The 17,429-nt window shown below is 41.1% G+C and overlaps 1 protein-coding gene across 2 annotated transcripts; it reads left to right on the top strand.

The window, feature by feature from the left end:
* The first annotated feature begins 2,361 nt into the window (after window positions 1-2,361).
* tmem106a (transmembrane protein 106A) lies at window positions 2,362-16,537 on the top strand. 2 transcript variants are annotated; one of them, XM_034194654.1, is made up of 8 exons: window positions 2,362-2,509; window positions 8,729-8,895; window positions 9,048-9,111; window positions 9,336-9,489; window positions 12,840-12,980; window positions 13,070-13,113; window positions 14,960-15,013; window positions 16,394-16,537. In XM_034194654.1, exons 2-8 carry the CDS (start codon window positions 8,772-8,774, stop codon window positions 16,500-16,502), a joined length of 690 nt encoding a protein of 229 aa, XP_034050545.1. In that variant the 5' UTR covers window positions 2,362-2,509; window positions 8,729-8,771; the 3' UTR covers window positions 16,503-16,537. The 2 variants fall into 2 exon arrangements, with proteins under 2 accessions (XP_034050545.1, XP_034050546.1); XM_034194655.1 differs by lacking the exon at window positions 2,362-2,509 and adding an exon at window positions 6,343-6,401.
* The last annotated feature ends 892 nt before the right edge of the window (window positions 16,538-17,429 follow it).

Here is a 17,429-nt window from a genome sequence, read left to right as displayed (position 1 = left end):
TAACATCAGCATTTTGATGACATCTGCTGTATCCTCCACGTATGATCTTGATCAGTCAAGCCAAATTAGTAATCTCTGCTGCACCTCTTTGATCCAGAGGGCGTGCCATGGCAACACTTCATCTTGTGATCATGCCATGTTGCAGCCTTTCAAGCTTCATCTTCTAAATAACACTTATCAGAAGATGTTTTTTTTTTTTTTAAAAAGCTGTTCAAAAAGCAAGTTCTGGTTTGAGGTCATGCTTCTGAGGTTCGTTTGAATTTGTGTGGATGTTAAGGTTCGGCAGGGCAGTGGTAGGTTAAACTGATTTAAGATTTTTCACAATTGTAGTGAAATCTGCCTAAACAATGCAATCTATTCTGTATCAGAGTACTGTTATTTTAGATGTTTGACATGTGGAATGTATACAACCGCGTCCGAAAGGTTCACTGTTTAGACACTGGTGGGTTTTTTTGTTTTGTTTTGTTTTGTTTTTAGGAGACACCTGCATGACAGGTAGAGGTTTAGAGATACATGTGGTGTTCTCGTGGTCTTAGCACAGTCACAGTGAAACACGTCCGCCTTGTTTCATCCAAACGTCCTTCACTGTTAGTTCTCCCGCACCTTCAAACCAAAAACCAACAAGTCATTCCTCAATCTCTTAGTGCAACCAAGTATATTTTATTCCATTTATGAAAGATGTCCAATAATTTACTGACATGGTGATTTTTTTTTATTATTATTATTATTTTTTTTTTTTTTTTTGTAACATTGTGGTGTGAACATGACAATTTTGTTTTAATGTGCACCTTTAATCACACTGATTCATCCTGTGAGTGTTGTTTAAAATAATTGGTGGTTGGGTTTTTTTTTTTCCACCCTCCATTATATCTTGTTGATTATCATGTTTTGAAGGATCATTATCTCGAGAATTCTGAATATATCTGCTATGCTGTCAGATTCTTCTGCCACAGAGTGTAACACATTAAGTACCTTTCAACTGTCAATCTGCCAATAAATGATTTGCACACCTCCATTGTTTCATGTACAAATGTTGCTTCTTGTATTGTGTGTATTTATACTCTTAAGTGATGGAGTTTGTTTTGTGCATAAAATAGGTTATTTTTGAGAATGATTGGGGATATCATGCCATGTCAGGTGCCATTTAACGTCAAGGTCAAGAGCCAAAAACAGCCTACCTTCCACAGCTTCCTAACAGTTGGTTTGTGTTGCCAAATTGTGTGTGGAATTAAAAAGATTTTTGGTTAAAGTGTTGTAAATGGTCACATCTCCCAAGTGGTAAAGAGTCCAAGAAGACTGGTGATGCTGTGAAATTTAATAATCTTTTGGTGCTATAGAACATAAAATTTAGGGCATCTGTCAATGTGTTGGTGGCATTGTATATCACAGCGTTAGGATACAACTGGAGATGGAGGCATGTAATTGAACGTAGCTTGTCTTTATTTATTTTTTTAATTCCATTCATTGTCGGTTGATTGTTTTTGAACCTATTCTATGTGATTTTTCTCCTTATGTAGAACTTACTCTAATTGACACAAGCAACAGTGGCCTGTGGACACCAGGACCCATGATACAAACAAAAATCTTATCTACGAGGGCTTGAACAAACCCAGACATGTCCCACGGGGGCAACATTCAACCAGTATATATATTTAAAAAAAAAAAAGGTCAAGAGACCCTGGCATTCTTATGTATGGATTGAGCAGGAAAGTCTGATTTACTGTGGTTAGTCACCCAAGAAATATCTGCAACATTTTAATTTTAAAATTATATGAACAAATTTTCAGTAATAGTCTGAAAAATATTTATTTTGTCCTTCTGAAGGGTCCTACAGGATTCAATCACAAATTCCAAGTTGCCATGACTGGACCAGCCAAACAGAAAATTTTTGGACTAGCGGTTCACCACCACTGACCATGCAGGAATCCTGACAGCATTAGTCCTGTGGACCTTTGTCCACAGGAAATTATATTAAAAAGACCCGCATCTTTCAGAATCAAAAATTTTAAACCTGAATATGCTGTAGTTTTTACAAAGTTACTGAGGGAAATTTTGTGGACTGACTCAACAGACTGCATTATCCTTGTGCTCCTAATCACAAGGAATAACAATATTGTTTTTGAATATGATTTTATTATTACTGTTGTTGTGTGAAGCTCTTTGTAAATTCCGGTGAGATAATTTGAATTAAAGAGTTCTGACCTGGATTTGAATTTTCTTGGAGGAGCATAGATAACTTCTATCGAAACAAAGAACTTTTGGATGACGTGACCGCGTTCAGGGTCACAGCACCTCGTCCGCTTTGAAGGGGGGCGGAGCGAAGCTCAAACACGGTAATAATCGTAATAATTCCACGGAACAAGGTGGAGCTTAAGAAAAGCAGAAAACAGCGTTTAACTCTGTCAGCCGACCTGACGATTTTTAAATCCTAAAAAAAAAAAAAAAAAATTCAAAGGGTTCGGCACTGCTTTAAACACTGCGCTGTATTCGGAAGAACTGAAGTTTAAAGGTAAGTGCGCATGTAGGAAGTGAGTGTGCGTGTACGTGTGCGTGTGGCTTTTCCTCTTTGATAAACGTGGTCGTAAACGTTTTACTGTTTTATTTAGACAGCGACAAAAACGGGCCGTTTCCATGAACCGACAACTAAAACACTGAAAGGTTTTAGTGTTTGATGAGAAAAATTATCCTCAATAATCTGATGGGTCACGTGCACTTTGTCACCACAGGGTTTAAATATATATATATATATATATATATATATATATATATATATATATATATTGACAAGTTTAAGTTGTGTTTGTCAGAAGAAATTTCGTCCTTGCATCCTAAACTGTCAATGTTAAAACTCAAAACCTGTAGAACTCTCAAAAATTTTCTACATTAATACTGAGGGAGTTCAAAGCTCTTTGTGCTAAAAACAAATGGTGTATTTCTGACATTTATAAATGCCCTTTTTAGTGAATTTTGTGTTTCAAACAGGAAATGTAGCAGTATAGGGTGGCTTAATGGTTAGCACTGTTGCCTCACAGCAAGAAGGTCAAAGGATCGATTCCCGCCTGTGGCTTTTCTGTATGGAGTTTACATGTTCTTCCCATATTGCATGGGTTCTCGGACAGGCCATCAGTCTGTGACAGGGTCGAGACACAGACAAACACACAAACACCTGCTGTCACTTTATATACACTCAACAAAAATATAAATGCAACACTTTTGGTTTTGCTCCCATTTTGTATGAGATGAACTCAAAGATCTAAAACTTTTTCCACATACACAATATCACCATTTCCCTCAAATATTGTTCACAAACCAGTGTAAATCTGTGATAGTGAGCACTTCTCCTTTGCTGAGATATTCCATCCCACCTCAGGTGTGCCATATCAAGATGCTGATTAGACACCATGATTAGTGCACAGGTGTGCCTTAGACTGCCCACAATAAAAGGCCACTCTGAAAGGTGCAGTTTTGTTTTATTGGGGGGGGGTATACCAGTCAGTATCTGGTGTGACCACCATTTGCCTCATGCAGTGCAACACATCTCCTTCGCATAGAGTTGATCAGGTTGTCAATTGTGGCCTGTGGAATGTTGGGCCACTCCTCTTCAATGGCTGTGCGAAGTTGCTGGATATTGGCAGGAACTGGTACACGCTGTCGTATACGCCGGTCTAGAGCATCCCAAACATGCTCAATGGGTGACATGTCCGGTGAGTATGCCGGCCATGCAAGAACTGGGACATTTTCAGCTTCCAAGAATTGTGTACAGATCCCTGCAACATGGGGCCGTGCATTATCCTGCTGCAACATGAGGTGATGTTCTTGGATGTATGGCACAACAATGGGCCTCAGGATCTCGTCACGGTATCTCTGTGCATTCAAAATACCATAAATAAAATGCACCTGTGTTCTTCGTCCATAACAGACGCCTGCCCATACCATAACCCCACCGCCACCATGGGCCACTCGATCCACAACATTGACCTCAGAAAACCGCTCACCCACACGACGCCACACACACTGTCTGCCATCTGCCCTGAACAGTGTGAACCGGGATTCATCCGTGAAGAGAACACCTCTCCAACGTGACAAACACCAGTGAATGTGAGCATTTGCCCACTCAAGTCGGTTACGACGACGAACTGGAGTCAGGTCAAGACCCCGATGAGGACGACGAGCATGCAGATGAGCTTCCCTGAGACGGTTTCTGACAGTTTGTGCAGAAATTCTTTGGTTATGCAAACCGATTGTTTCAGCAGCTGTCCGAGTGGCTGGTCTCAGACGATCTTGGAGGTGAACATGCTGGATGTGGAGGTCCTGGGCTGGTGTGGTTACACGTGGTCTGCGGTTGTGAGGCTGGTTGGATGTATGTATGATGTAATCATCATGCAATGTTGCAAAAGATGTTGGTTATTCACAGTCAGCTGTGTCTAAACTCTGGACCAAATACAAACAACATGGGAAGGTTGTTAAAGGCAAACATACTGGTAGACCAAGGAAGACATCAAAGCATCAAGACAGAAAACTTAAAACAATATGTCTCAAAAATCGAAAAATGCACAACAAAACAAATGAGGAACGAATGGGAGGAAACTGGAGTCAACGTCTGTGACCGAACTGTAAGAAACCGCCTAAAGGAAATGGGATTTACATACAGAAAAGCTAAACGAAAGCCATCATTAACACCTAAACAGAAAAAAAAAAAAAACAAGGTTACAATGGGCTAAGGAAAAGCATTCGTGGACTGTGGATGACTGGATGAAAGTCATATTCAGTGATGAATCTCGAATCTGCATTGGGCAAGGTGATGATGCTGGAACTTTTGTTTGGTGCCGTTCCAATGAGATTTATAATGATGACTGCCTGAAGAGAACATGTAAATTTCCACAGTCATTGATGATATGGGGCTGCATGTCAGGTAAAGGCACTGGGGAGATGGCTGTCATTACATCATCAATAAATGCACAAGTTTACGTTGATATTTTGGACAATTGAAAGGATGTTTGGGGATGTTTCAAGATGATAATGCATCTTGCCATAGAGCAAAAACTGCGAAAACATTCCTTGTAAAAAGACACATAGGGTCAATGTCATGGCATAGGGTCAGTGTCAACGAGTAGATCTGATTTGATGCAGGTGTTAGTTTGGGGGATGAAAATTTACAGGGTGATTCCATAATTTTTTCCTCAGAATTGAGTGATTCCATATTTTTTTCCTCTGCTTGGTCTAAAAAAGTAACCGTTACTGACTGCCACAATATTTTTTTTTCTTGATTTCTTATAGTGTTTCTTAAAGCCAGAAAGTTGCCATTTGAAATGACTTTAGTTTTGTGTCATGTCTGTGATCTGCTTTTTTTCTACAAAATTAAACAACTGAATGAACATCCTTAGAGGCTGGTGATTCCATAATTTTTGCCAGGGGTTGTAGTTCAAATTTGCTTGGGTGTATGAAGGTCTTGAGATGAAGGTATTTCAAACTGAGTGACACAATTTATTAATGATAAAATATTGTAGACTTCAATGATACATACATATGGGTTTATTAAAGATATTCATGAAAATAATATGTTTTATGTCCCCGACATTAACCCTCTGGGGTCCGAGGGCATTTTTTGGACAGTTCACTTGCCTGGCATAAATGTTTTATTATTGCTGTTAACAGCTCTCCCTGCATCCCACAATCAAATTTTAGCCTGTGCTTTCAGAATATATATGTTTTTGTTGTGTTTTATACGTGTAATAAAGGTTTACAATCAAAAATAGGCAAGGAAAAAATAAAGCGAAAAATAATTTTCCACACATTTATTCAAAACACACAGCAAACTATAATAAACAACTGTTTTGACACTTTATAAAGGTAATTTGAGGTCTTGTGTGAAAGTCTGTACAACAAAAAGGTTAAAACAATAAACACAAATGCACATTTTGAACAATATATACAAAATGGTCTATGCGTTTTGTTATTTTGATATGGTAAACAGTGCTTTACGCAGAGAAAGCAACAGAGTTATTCAGTAACATTTACATGCAATCCTGATAGTTATACACTCTTTGTTTGAGCACATGAGATTGTCATCAGAGGCCCTCCGTGTGCTCCTGCTTTCACTGATCGCTGTGCATAATGGTGCAGGGCGCACTGAGTATGTATTAATAGTATGTACTCATTGGAGCTCCCAGTGGGTTATTTAAACGGGCCAACTAGTAACATATCACTCCTGAAAATGATCTTTGTCTTTTCACGTGAGGTAAATCTACCCTACGATTGGATTTTGGAAAACCATGTGACGGTGAACCAATTCCGATTGGACACTCACATTGCGCACGTCATCACACAGCTTCTATGAGGAGTACAAAAATGTCCAGTGGCTGGCTCGAAAGTCCGTGGAGTTAACATTTCAGCAAAAAAAAGTAAGTTTCTATCTCATATCATTCAGAAGTTATTTATAATTTAGTAAAGCTTGGTCTTAGCCGTCGTATATGACGGCGTCGGGCCCCAGAGGGTTAATGACCATGTCATTTAGGTCCTTCAGACTTTGTTCAATAAATGTTCTGGGGAGCATTAGCATGGCTAAAACCCTTCAGCTTCTGTATTGGAATGGGCGGGGACACCGGCGATCGTAGCTTGATCGCAAAATAAGTGAAATAAATTTGATTCAGAGAAATAAATTGGCAGAAAACATGGCCTAGAATAAAATATTCTTAATTCTGTATGTTATTTTCACATTTGCAGTTTAAAGCAGAAACTGTAACAAGTGGATTGTAAATTACATGTTATGTTCCCAGGGGGACTGTTTTTTGTGTTAGGATATGGTATGTGGAATGCAGTTATGCTCGTGTTCAGTAACGTCCTAGTAAGCAAGGATACTGCTTTAACCGTCCATTCTGTATAGTTTGATAAAAGAGAACAGAATGAAACAGAAACGAGGTGATAACCAGTGAACCGTGGCTGATGACGCATGCATAGTGAAGGCGGGCCGAATTTTAGGGGGGGCCATTCCGTCTGCCAGATATTGATCTAACACGGACGCAAACCAGAAGTGACGTAGCCACGACAGGGTCTTCATCGCAGACGAGGCAGATACTGAAGCAAACCGGAAGTGATGTCGCAAACTCATCTTTTTTTGTTTTTTGTTTTTTTTGCCGCTGCCGAATCAATTCTTCCCCGACACTATTTTTTTTTCTTTTTTCAAAATCTTTTTATTAAATTTCCCAAAGTGAACATATACATACATACATACATACATACACAAACTTACACACACACACACACACACACATATATATATATATACGTGTACATACACATAAAAAAAGCAGCAGTTGCACCTTGGAACTGTATATTACAAATATAATAACAACAGAACATATCATCCCGGTATTAGGCAGGTACCTCCCGACACTATTTTAGATCACATCATCTGACTTTTGGTTCTAGGGGTGCTTTAGGTGGATGAGGTGGGCACTAACCTGACACAGAAGCAAATCGGAAGGGATGTTCCACGACTGATTATTTATTTATTTTTGCCACTGCCGAATCAATACTTCCCCAATGCTATTTTAGATCACATTGTGTGACCTTCGCTTCTAGGGGTGCTTTAGGCAGATGAGGTAGACACTAACCTGATGCGGAATGTGACCATTCAAAATGGCAGTGCCCCTGGGTTCTTAGAGGCTGATGGCCTATTGGATTTCTTTTTTTTTTTTTTTTTTTTTGTCATCACCCGAACATCTCGTTTGGCTTTCGACCTCACTCAGTGTTCGGTATCCATGAAACGCTTTTGTTTACATTCCCATCTTTCATGCATTGTAGTAAAATATCTATGATTTTCTTTTTTTGCACTCAAAAGTCTTACTTCTCTCAAATATTGTTGACAAATTTTTTAAAATCCATGTTAGGATTATTCCTCCATCTGTCTGGTGTGGAAAACCATGATGCTGATTAAGTGTTATGATTACTGCACAGATGTGCCTTGGAACGGTGCATAATAAAGTGCCACTTTAAAATCTTTAGACGTCATCAGCAGTATGGTTTGACAGATCATGTGTGTATTTTGGAGGGGGCAGAAAACCCACTCCATGTCTGATGTGTCCATTATTTGTCTCATGCAGTGTGTCTTCTTCGTACTCACGAACAAGGATTTAAACCAGTTTGTTAACATTTAAGAGAAATCAGCCTTTAGTGTTTGATGTTTTACTTCAATTCATGAAAAAACGGGAATGGAAAGAAAATTGTTGACAAGACATTTTGTTGACTGTATTTTAAAATCAAAGTGGGATCAGGAACTGTATTAATGTCCAGTCTTTTGGAGATATGTGAAAGCTTTGTTTTATGTTTACAATGAACAAAAAGCAAAATGCTATTCCATTACAATGATTATACGGCACTAAGTGACAAAGTAAATGTGTATATTTAACGTAAATGTAACAGTTGCATTTGGAATCACTTTTTCCCCACTATGTAATTTAACTGTTGTCACGCAGTTGTCCATGACACTCTGTTTTACAGGGTTATTCTTGCACTAAAACCATTAAATCGGACTCTGCCCACATACGTGTATCATAAGAATGGATTTTTATGTTATTGGGAACATCGTCTCAGGATTTTATAGTTCTCTGTAGTTAAAGAATCGAAAGAAGTCAAAGGTTTTTGTGGAAAAACACCACTTCACAAGGACATCACAGATGTTCTGGGTCTTGATTGGATGTATTTTAATAATTTAATTAATTTTTTTTAGACTTTGTAGTTCCATTTGGACAAAACAGCAGGACTTTCCTGACATGACAGAAGACTCTGAGAAGGTGAAGCTGCTGGCACAGCAGGTCACTCCTCACTATGGTACTGTGAGCAGAAACTCAGGAGGTACCTGCCCCACTTGTCGAGGCACCGGGCAAATTCCCACAGGTTGGTTTTATTTCTCAGACGTCTGATTTTAATGTCTGAACATCTTTAAAATTGTTTCTATGAAAGCGGTTGACATCCTGCTTTCACATTATTTTCGTGGTTAAAACTGACACAGAGGGAGATGATTTCCTTCCTTCTTTTTATGTTTACAGGTCAAGAAGACCAGCTGGTTGCAGTAATACCGTGTAACGATTTAAGACTGAAACCCAGTCGAACGTAAGAAGCATAATCTGTAATTATTAACATGTTGCTCATTGAAAATGACTTTTTTCCTCACTCTACGTGTGTTTTGGTGTTCTTTTATATATCTGTATATAACTTTTAATCTTTATATAACTTTTTATATATCTGTATTTTGTAAATGGCTGTCTGCACGCGTACATTCCTAACAATGTCACACACATCATTGAATAATTAATTGTGTTTGTTTTATATTACAGGAAATGGCATGTGTGCGTGTCTGTGACTGTGTGTGTCTTCGTTTGCTGTCTGATCCTGTTCTTCCTCTTCCCACGGAGCGTCACCCTGACACCCGTGTCTGTGCTCTCAGTTATGGTCTATTTGAATCCTGACACAGTTGACATGGAGGTCACGGTAGGTCTTCGGGAATATTGCAGGAACCGTCTTGTCAGTTTTGCCTTTTCACTTGATTGACAGTATGATGTAATGTTGGGTTAATCAATTGTGACAAAAATCACAATCATAATTGTTTCAGCCTTAAGTGAAACCATCCATCCATTCATTTTCTTCCACTTTATCTGGAATCGGGTTGTGGGGGCAGCATCTCAAGCAACGCCGCCCAGACCTCCCGATCCACACACACCTCCCCCACCTCCTCCGGGGGAACCCCGAGGCATTCCCAAGCCAGCCGAGAGACGTAGTCCCTCCAGCGTGTCCTGGGTCTTCCCTGGGGCCTCCTCCCAATGGGACGTTCCCGGAACACCTCTCCAGCGAGGCGTCCAGGGGGCATCCGGAAAAGATGCCTGAGCCACCTCAGCTGGCTCCTTTCGACGTGGAGGAGCAGCGGCTCGACTCCGACCTCCTCCTGAGTGACCGAGCTCCTCACCCTATCTCTAAGGGAGCGCCCAGCCACCCTGCAGAGGAAACTCATCTCGGCCGCTTGTACTCGTGATCTTGTTCTTTCGGTCATGAGCCAAATCTCATGACCATAGGTGAGGGTCGGAATGTAGCTCAATTGGTAAATTGAGAGCTTTGCCCCCTGCTCAGCTCTCTCTTCACCATGACCGCATCACTGCAGACGCTGCACCGATCCGTCGGTCAATCTCACACTCCATCCATCCCTCGCACATGAACAAGACCCCGAGATACTTAAACTCCTCCACTTGAGGCAAGGACACTCCACCGACCTGAAGAGGGCAAGGCACCCTTTTCCGGGCGAGAACCATGGCCTCGGATTTGGAGGTGCTGATTTTCATTCCGGATGCTTCACACTCGGCTGCAAACCGCCCCAGTGCACGCTGAAGGTCCTGATTTGATGAAGCCAACAGAACCACATTGTCCGCAAACAGCAGAGATGAGATTCTGTGGTTCCCAAACTGGACCCCCTCTACACCCTGGCTGCACCTAGAAATTATGTCCATAAAGGTAATGAACAGAACCGGTGACAAACGGCAGTCCTGGCGGAGACCAACGTGCACTGGAAACAGGTTTGACTTACTATTGGCAGTGCGAACCAAGCTCCTGCTGTGGTCGTACAAGTACTGGATAGCCCTTAGCAAAGGACCCTGGACTCCATACTCCCGGAGCACCCCCCACAGGGTGCCCCGAGGGACATGGTTGAACGCCTTCTCCAGATCCAAAAAGCACATGTGGACTGGTTGGGTGAACTCCCATGAACCCTTGAGCACCCAAGGGAGGGTGTAGAGCTGGTCCAGTGTGCAGTGACCAGAACGAAAACCACACTGCTCCTCCTGAATCCAAGGTTCGACTATCGGTCGAATTCTCCTCTACAGTACTCTGGAATAGACCTTACCGGGGAGGCTGAGGAGTGTGATCCCCCTATAGTTGGAACACACCCTCCGGTCCCCCTTCTTAAACAGAGGGACCACCACCCCGGTCTGCCAATCCAGAGGCACTGTACCCGCCTGCCACGCGATGTTGCAGAGGCGTGTCAACCAAGACAGTCCCACAACATCCAGAGACTTAAGGTACTCAGGACGGATTTCATCCACCCCAGGAGCCTTGCCACCGAAGAGCTTTTTGACCACCTTGGTGACTTCGGCCTGGGTGATGGATGAGTCCGCCTCTGAGTCCCCAATCTCTGCTTCCTCTTCGGAAGACGTGACAATGGCATTGAGGAGATCCTCAAAGTATTCCTTCCACTGCCCGACAACATCTCCAGTCATGGTCAGCAGCTCCCCACCCGCACTGTAGACAGTGCCGGTGGAGAGCTGCTTCCACCTCCTGAGGCGTCGGACGGTTTGCCAGAATTTCCAGCCAACCAATAGTCCTCCTCCATGGCCTCCCTGAACTCCTCCCAGACCCGAGGTGTTTATGCTTCGTTACAGCCTTAGGAATTTTTTACATTTTGCAAAAATGGTGTTTTGTACCAACTTTTGGCATTACTAACTAACTTGTTGTTTGATTCACAGCTGTGAAATTGCTCACCTTGGGCTAGCTTTTTTGGCAGAGTGGGCAAATTGAGTCAGTTTTGGTCTATCTAGCGTGATCTGCCTTTCACAAAGGCCTGAAAATGGTAGCAAGCCCAAAATTTGACATGTTATTCATATTCTTCAGGGCTGAAAGGAATCTTAGATTCAATGCCATATTTGCTACCCATCATCTTGAGATATGCAAAAATACCTCGTAAAAATATCAATATGTTGCTCAAATACCCACATTGCTATCTGGGATGCAGAAAATGGGTATATTTTGAAGCTCATTCAAAATTAGATTTGTAATGACTATAGATTTTGTTCCGAACAACCTGTGTTATGATTTGACTGTACAGAAATTCTGTCAAAACATCAGAAATCATGGTGAAAACAATTTAGCTAGTGTATTTCTTTGATTTTTGAGCAATCAGAAATATGAATGTGACCGGAGGACCCACTGATTTCAAAACTCAGCTCTTTTCAACAAGACATGTGGTGGCGTGACATGTCAATCATCTGTGTCCAGTCAGATTTCAGGGGAGTCCAGTGCAGCCCTGGCCTCTGCTCTAGCTCCACCCATCCCAGGAAGTGTTCAACATTTGGCATTTCCTGTTTCACTGTGAACTCAAAATTTGACACTTCCTGTTTCATTGTGAACTTGCCACTGAGTTCCCGTGAGATTCCATTGGATCTCATCTGTCAATCCAGGAAGTGTTTGACATTTGAAATTTCCTGTTGCACTGTGGACTCAAAATTTGGCACGTCCTGTTTCGGTGTGAACTTGCCACTGAGTTCCCATGAGATTCCATGAGATCTCATCTGTCAATCCAGCAAGTGTTTGACATTTGAGATTTCCTGTTGCACTGTGGCCTCAAATGGTAAATGGACTGCATTGATATGGCGCTTTTCCATCTGCATCAGACGCTCAAAGCACTTTACAATGATGCCTCACATTCACCCCGATCTCAGGGTGCTGCCATATAAGGTGCTCACCTTGCCCAAGGCCCCTTAGTGATTTTCCAGTCAGGCTGGGATTTGAACCGAGGATCTTCTGGTCTCAAGCCCAACACCTTAACCACTAGACCATCACCTCCCCAACTCAAAATTTGGCTCTTCCTCTTTGGGACTCCCTGTACCATGAGCGAGCTTCATGCCACTGTGCGTGACTTCACTCGTAATATTTGGTATTTCACTGTAACTTTGTAATAGGAATAACATATCAAATTACAGGGCTGAGGGGTGACCCAGGAGCCTTTGGGTAATTTCAGATGGAATGACCCATAAATGTTTTTATCCGAGCTGATCGGTTGTGTGCGTCTCCTCTCCTAGAACCTCATCAAAATCCAAAATCAGAACTATGTCTCAGTTCACACGGTTGAGTTTGACATCCAGGGACTGGTGTACAACACAGTTGTGGGAAAGACCAAAATATACAACATGTCCTCCATCCAGCCTCGCTCAGAGAATTTGGTGAGTTTTTCTGGAGTAGATACACATTGAAGTGTTTTGGGTGGTGCATTTTGCCGCAGAGTTTCTCACTTCTTGTTTGCTCATTGCAGTACACCATAAAAACGGACCTGTCAATCACCGACGTGGGCATAAAGTAAGTTCCAAATGATGCCAGATTTCCTGATAGCAGTGAAGAATCCACTCAGTCCTGCATGTGCTTCCTGGGGCCTGTACTATGAAGCGGGGTTACTGGCTTATCAGGGTAACTTCGGGAGTAAGTTTATGACGTGTGGAGTAACTTCCCGGTTAACCCGTACTACGAAAGGTGGATAGGTTTTGATCGAGGTATGCTGCCATGGCAATTTATGCTGCGTGCCAAACCTGCTCCGAGCAGGTTATGTTCTCGGTTAGCTTGAGGTTTTCGCTTAACCACTCCCTTTATAAGTACCACCCATCCACCTTCAATCACTCTGAAGACAATGCCGGCCTACCTGGATGATCCGTTTGATATTGGGCCACAAATTGTGAGGGGCTCTCTTCGCAGGGCGAGGGTTTTTAAAGACCGCCAGAATCCGCTGACATACCTGGGCGATATTCTCCATGAAAGATATAGATTCTCAGCCGAGGGAATTCGTTATCTTTGTCAGCTGATCGGGCCAGACGTCTGTAACATCACCCATCGTAGCAATGCCCTGACAATCGAGCAGATAATGTGCCTTGCGCTTAGATATTTTGCCAGTAGACAATTTATGTATTCCATCGGTGATGCTGAACATCTGAGCAAGAATACTGTATGTTGTATGATTCGCAAGGTAGTACTTCCTCTATCTAAACTGTTGGATGCATTTGTCGTTTTCCCTGGCCATTTATCCGCAGTACAAATCAAAGAAGGGTTTTATGCAATCGCGGGTAATTACTAATATCAAAATAGGTCTAATGCATGTCCATTAATTAGGCGTGGGGCTTATCAATAACAATTTCTCCTAGGTTTCCCAAGAGTAATAGGAGCCATTGATTGCACGCAAATCCCAATCAGTGCACCCCTGGGAGAGCACGAGGGCGATTATGTCAATCGCAGATCTTTTCACAGTATCAGTGTGCAGGTATAGCCATTCTATTCGGCCTATTTCATATACCCATTATCGTGTAGTCCACTCTAAGCTCACCTTCTTTTCACTTATTTCAGCCACATAAGGGTTGCTTTGGTTTGGGTGATTTTTCTAAATATTCTAATATATAATTACTATGATTACATATTTCACATTCTTTTTCTCCCCACATGGGGCTGTCCTGTTGGATAACCTTCATGCCAAAGTGATATATATGTACCTATGTTAACAGAATGACCCATTAATGGCTTTAAATCCTTAGATAGGTAGCCTATTTAGGAAACATTAAATTAACCTAACATCTATTAGTAGGCCTATGCCCACTTCTGAATCGTGTTGCATCTGGGCGTAATTAATGAAAGAAGGTCATTATTTTACACATATCAGACATTCCACAGGTTAATCATCTGTTACAGATTTGGATAACAATTGAATTGTACTGACGCATTTACCCGATCAGCAATACGTTGCCAACAAGCCTGTCTTGCTTTAAAGCCAGACGATGTGTTTGATTTCCCCCTTAACATTAATTTAAATTCCTCGTAGCTCTGCATAATAATCGTGCATTCTTCTTCGGTAAAGTAAGGTGACCGCGCCATCATTGAAAAATGGTGACGTGTGCTGCAACCTGCCCCTTGTATTTGAACGTGCACAAACTCCAGTTAGGTTAACACAGGTTCAACAAAGCAACATCTTAATCAGCGTCATAGTACCGATTAACACCACTTGAGAACACCAGGTTTTGTCAACCCCGGTTTAAGAAGTTAACCCTGGGTTACATCTGAATAAGTTAACCCCGCTTCGTAGTACAGGCCCCTGGTTTTCCAATAAGTGAATGAAATCCTCACACTGCTGATGATAATGTGTTTGAATTTATGTGTCCTTTTTCAGCGCCTTCTGCAAGTCGACCACTATCAAAATTCACACTTTATTTCTGGAGCTGCAGTAAGTGTTAATCCAATTTACAACATATCAGTCACAGACAGATGAACACACTCTAGCAGATGATTTGCATTATTGATGATGTCACACTATGTGATCAAGTAAATGCACACAAATATGAGTGAAGCTTCATTTAAAAAGGTCAGAGAAAACAAAGTCAGTGATTGTCAGGTTTTTGCAATTAATAGAGAGAATAGAGTGAGAGTGTTTTTGTTGAGGTGTTCGCTAATCTCGACTATGGCCTTCATGTCTTTGGGTCCTCGGCCAGTGGTGGGCACAGCTAACCAAAATGTTAGCTTTGATAACCATTAATCCGATAACTGAAAAGTTATCTTTTATGACGCTAAAACGATAAACTGCTAAAAAAAAATGTATCTTTATTACAGATAACCGATAACCTTTATTCAGACGTGGCCACATCAGATTACACTGTCAGCTTCTGATAAACCAGTTTCACTTTAAGTACCGCAGGGGCTTCTGGGTAAATTCAAGGATCACAAACACAAAAAGAAAGCATGAAAAATGAATGAATTAAAAAATAAACCCCCAAACACTGTCATCATCTTTCAAAAGCAGTAAAACACAGTGTTAGAAGTCACAGTTTATCTCTGTATTATACACACAGTCATTTACGAACTAAATATAAGCATAAGATAATGTAATGCTGAACAAATGATAATAAGAACATAATAAGAACATAACATGTTAGTAAGAGCACGATTTCCCCAACAGAGCGGACAGTAACGGTGTAACGTCTAAAGTGAACCTGAACTATGGATAGTTAGTGTGCCTGGGTGGCTGCCATCCAGGACCCCAAGCATTCCATAGTGTGGTGGATGCAACAAAACACTTCGATGTTTGGCACCAGCATGTGACTTTGTCCCACATCTGGTACAAAATATCTGAAGAAACATGGCCAGCTAGTTTATATTTTTCTAATATATGGGTTTACAACGCCCCTGCATCAGTTTTACAAGATTGTTCCAGTCACTTTGGTTACCATTGATGTGACACATATTACACAACTGGAACACTTGGTGAAATCTTATTGTACCTGCATTTAATGTCCACCAGTTGGAGATATTGCTTCATTTCAAGAACTGTGGAACACAGTGAACTTGTTGCTTATAGCAATAGATACAGCAGATGTTTTCAGTATCACAAGCTTATAAATTATCTCTATGAAATAATTTAATTAGCAGTATATGTTGTGAGTAATTATAAAATCCAAGAACACATTAGAACTACACTAGGTGATTGTTAAGGTGCGAAAGCGTTTGCGTTCATTTAGAAATTTCTGTCATAAGACAGAGTTGTCAAAACATTGTGAATGTATGTGCCGGTTCCACGTCTCGCACTGTTTTGTTTTTTTTTCTTTACCAGAATGACGCTGAATATTTTCCATCTGTCCCACACGGAGCAGATCTCTCTGAATAGCTTCGAGTACATTGACTGTGGCAGAAATTCAACAATCCCACATCCTGTCACATGACCTGAAGTTAAACTGGTGGGACAAAAAAAAAAAAAGATGACGACTCAGTCGGTGTTGGCCCCTGATAACATCCATATCTGTAATGTGAATGATGGTAACTACTGTGAAGATATATTACTTTTGTAACTGAATCAGTCACTACAGTGGATCTAATTTTAAAATGTACTGATTCTTCAAATGCACCTGGCGTGAATGCTTTCAGCTTGTGTTGTTTACAAATGAAATTTTGCACATTATTATTATTTTTTATTATTATCAACTGTGCCAACAGCATGTAATGCCACTGTGATGTACAGAAATTGTCCACAGGCTTTGAAGTATCATGCTAATACTGGTTTGGATTATGTGTGCATTTCTATTGCCGGTAACTGTTACTTCTCAAATTAAGCAATCGCACAGTACGCCATTTGGTTCATGTTCAGTGGTGGTACCCAAGTGGCTAGTGCAGAAGGTTCCCGGTTCAAAACCCACCCCTGCCCATTCTCTCTGTCATATGGAGTTGCACCAGGAAGGGCATCCAGCATAAAACTTGTGCCAAATCAACATGCAGATCCACCTCGGAGGTGCTGTGGCGACCCCAAGTGCACACAAGGGAGCAGCCGACGGGACTTACTAGCTTCTAATACATTACATGCTGTAGTTAATGTGTATTTATTTTAACTGTGCTCTCTCTCTCTCTATATATATATAGATAGATAGATAGAGAGAGAGAGATTCACATTTAATGTGACTAAAACATTGAAAGTCTAAAATTTACAAATAAGGCATATGTGAAATCACACTAAAACCTACATTTTATTTTTTTTAAAATAAACTGATATCTGATCTCTAGCTTTATGTAAGACATTTATGTTGTTTATAATGTTTATTATTGTTTTGTGTTGCCACATACTACGCAATGCAGCTACAAAGAAATCAAGTGCTTCT

The sequence above is a fragment of the Thalassophryne amazonica genome, chromosome 18 (assembly GCF_902500255.1).
Source record: "Thalassophryne amazonica chromosome 18, fThaAma1.1, whole genome shotgun sequence".
NCBI lineage: Eukaryota > Metazoa > Chordata > Actinopteri > Batrachoidiformes > Batrachoididae > Thalassophryne > Thalassophryne amazonica.
This window is presented reverse-complemented; position numbering and strand designations above follow the sequence as displayed.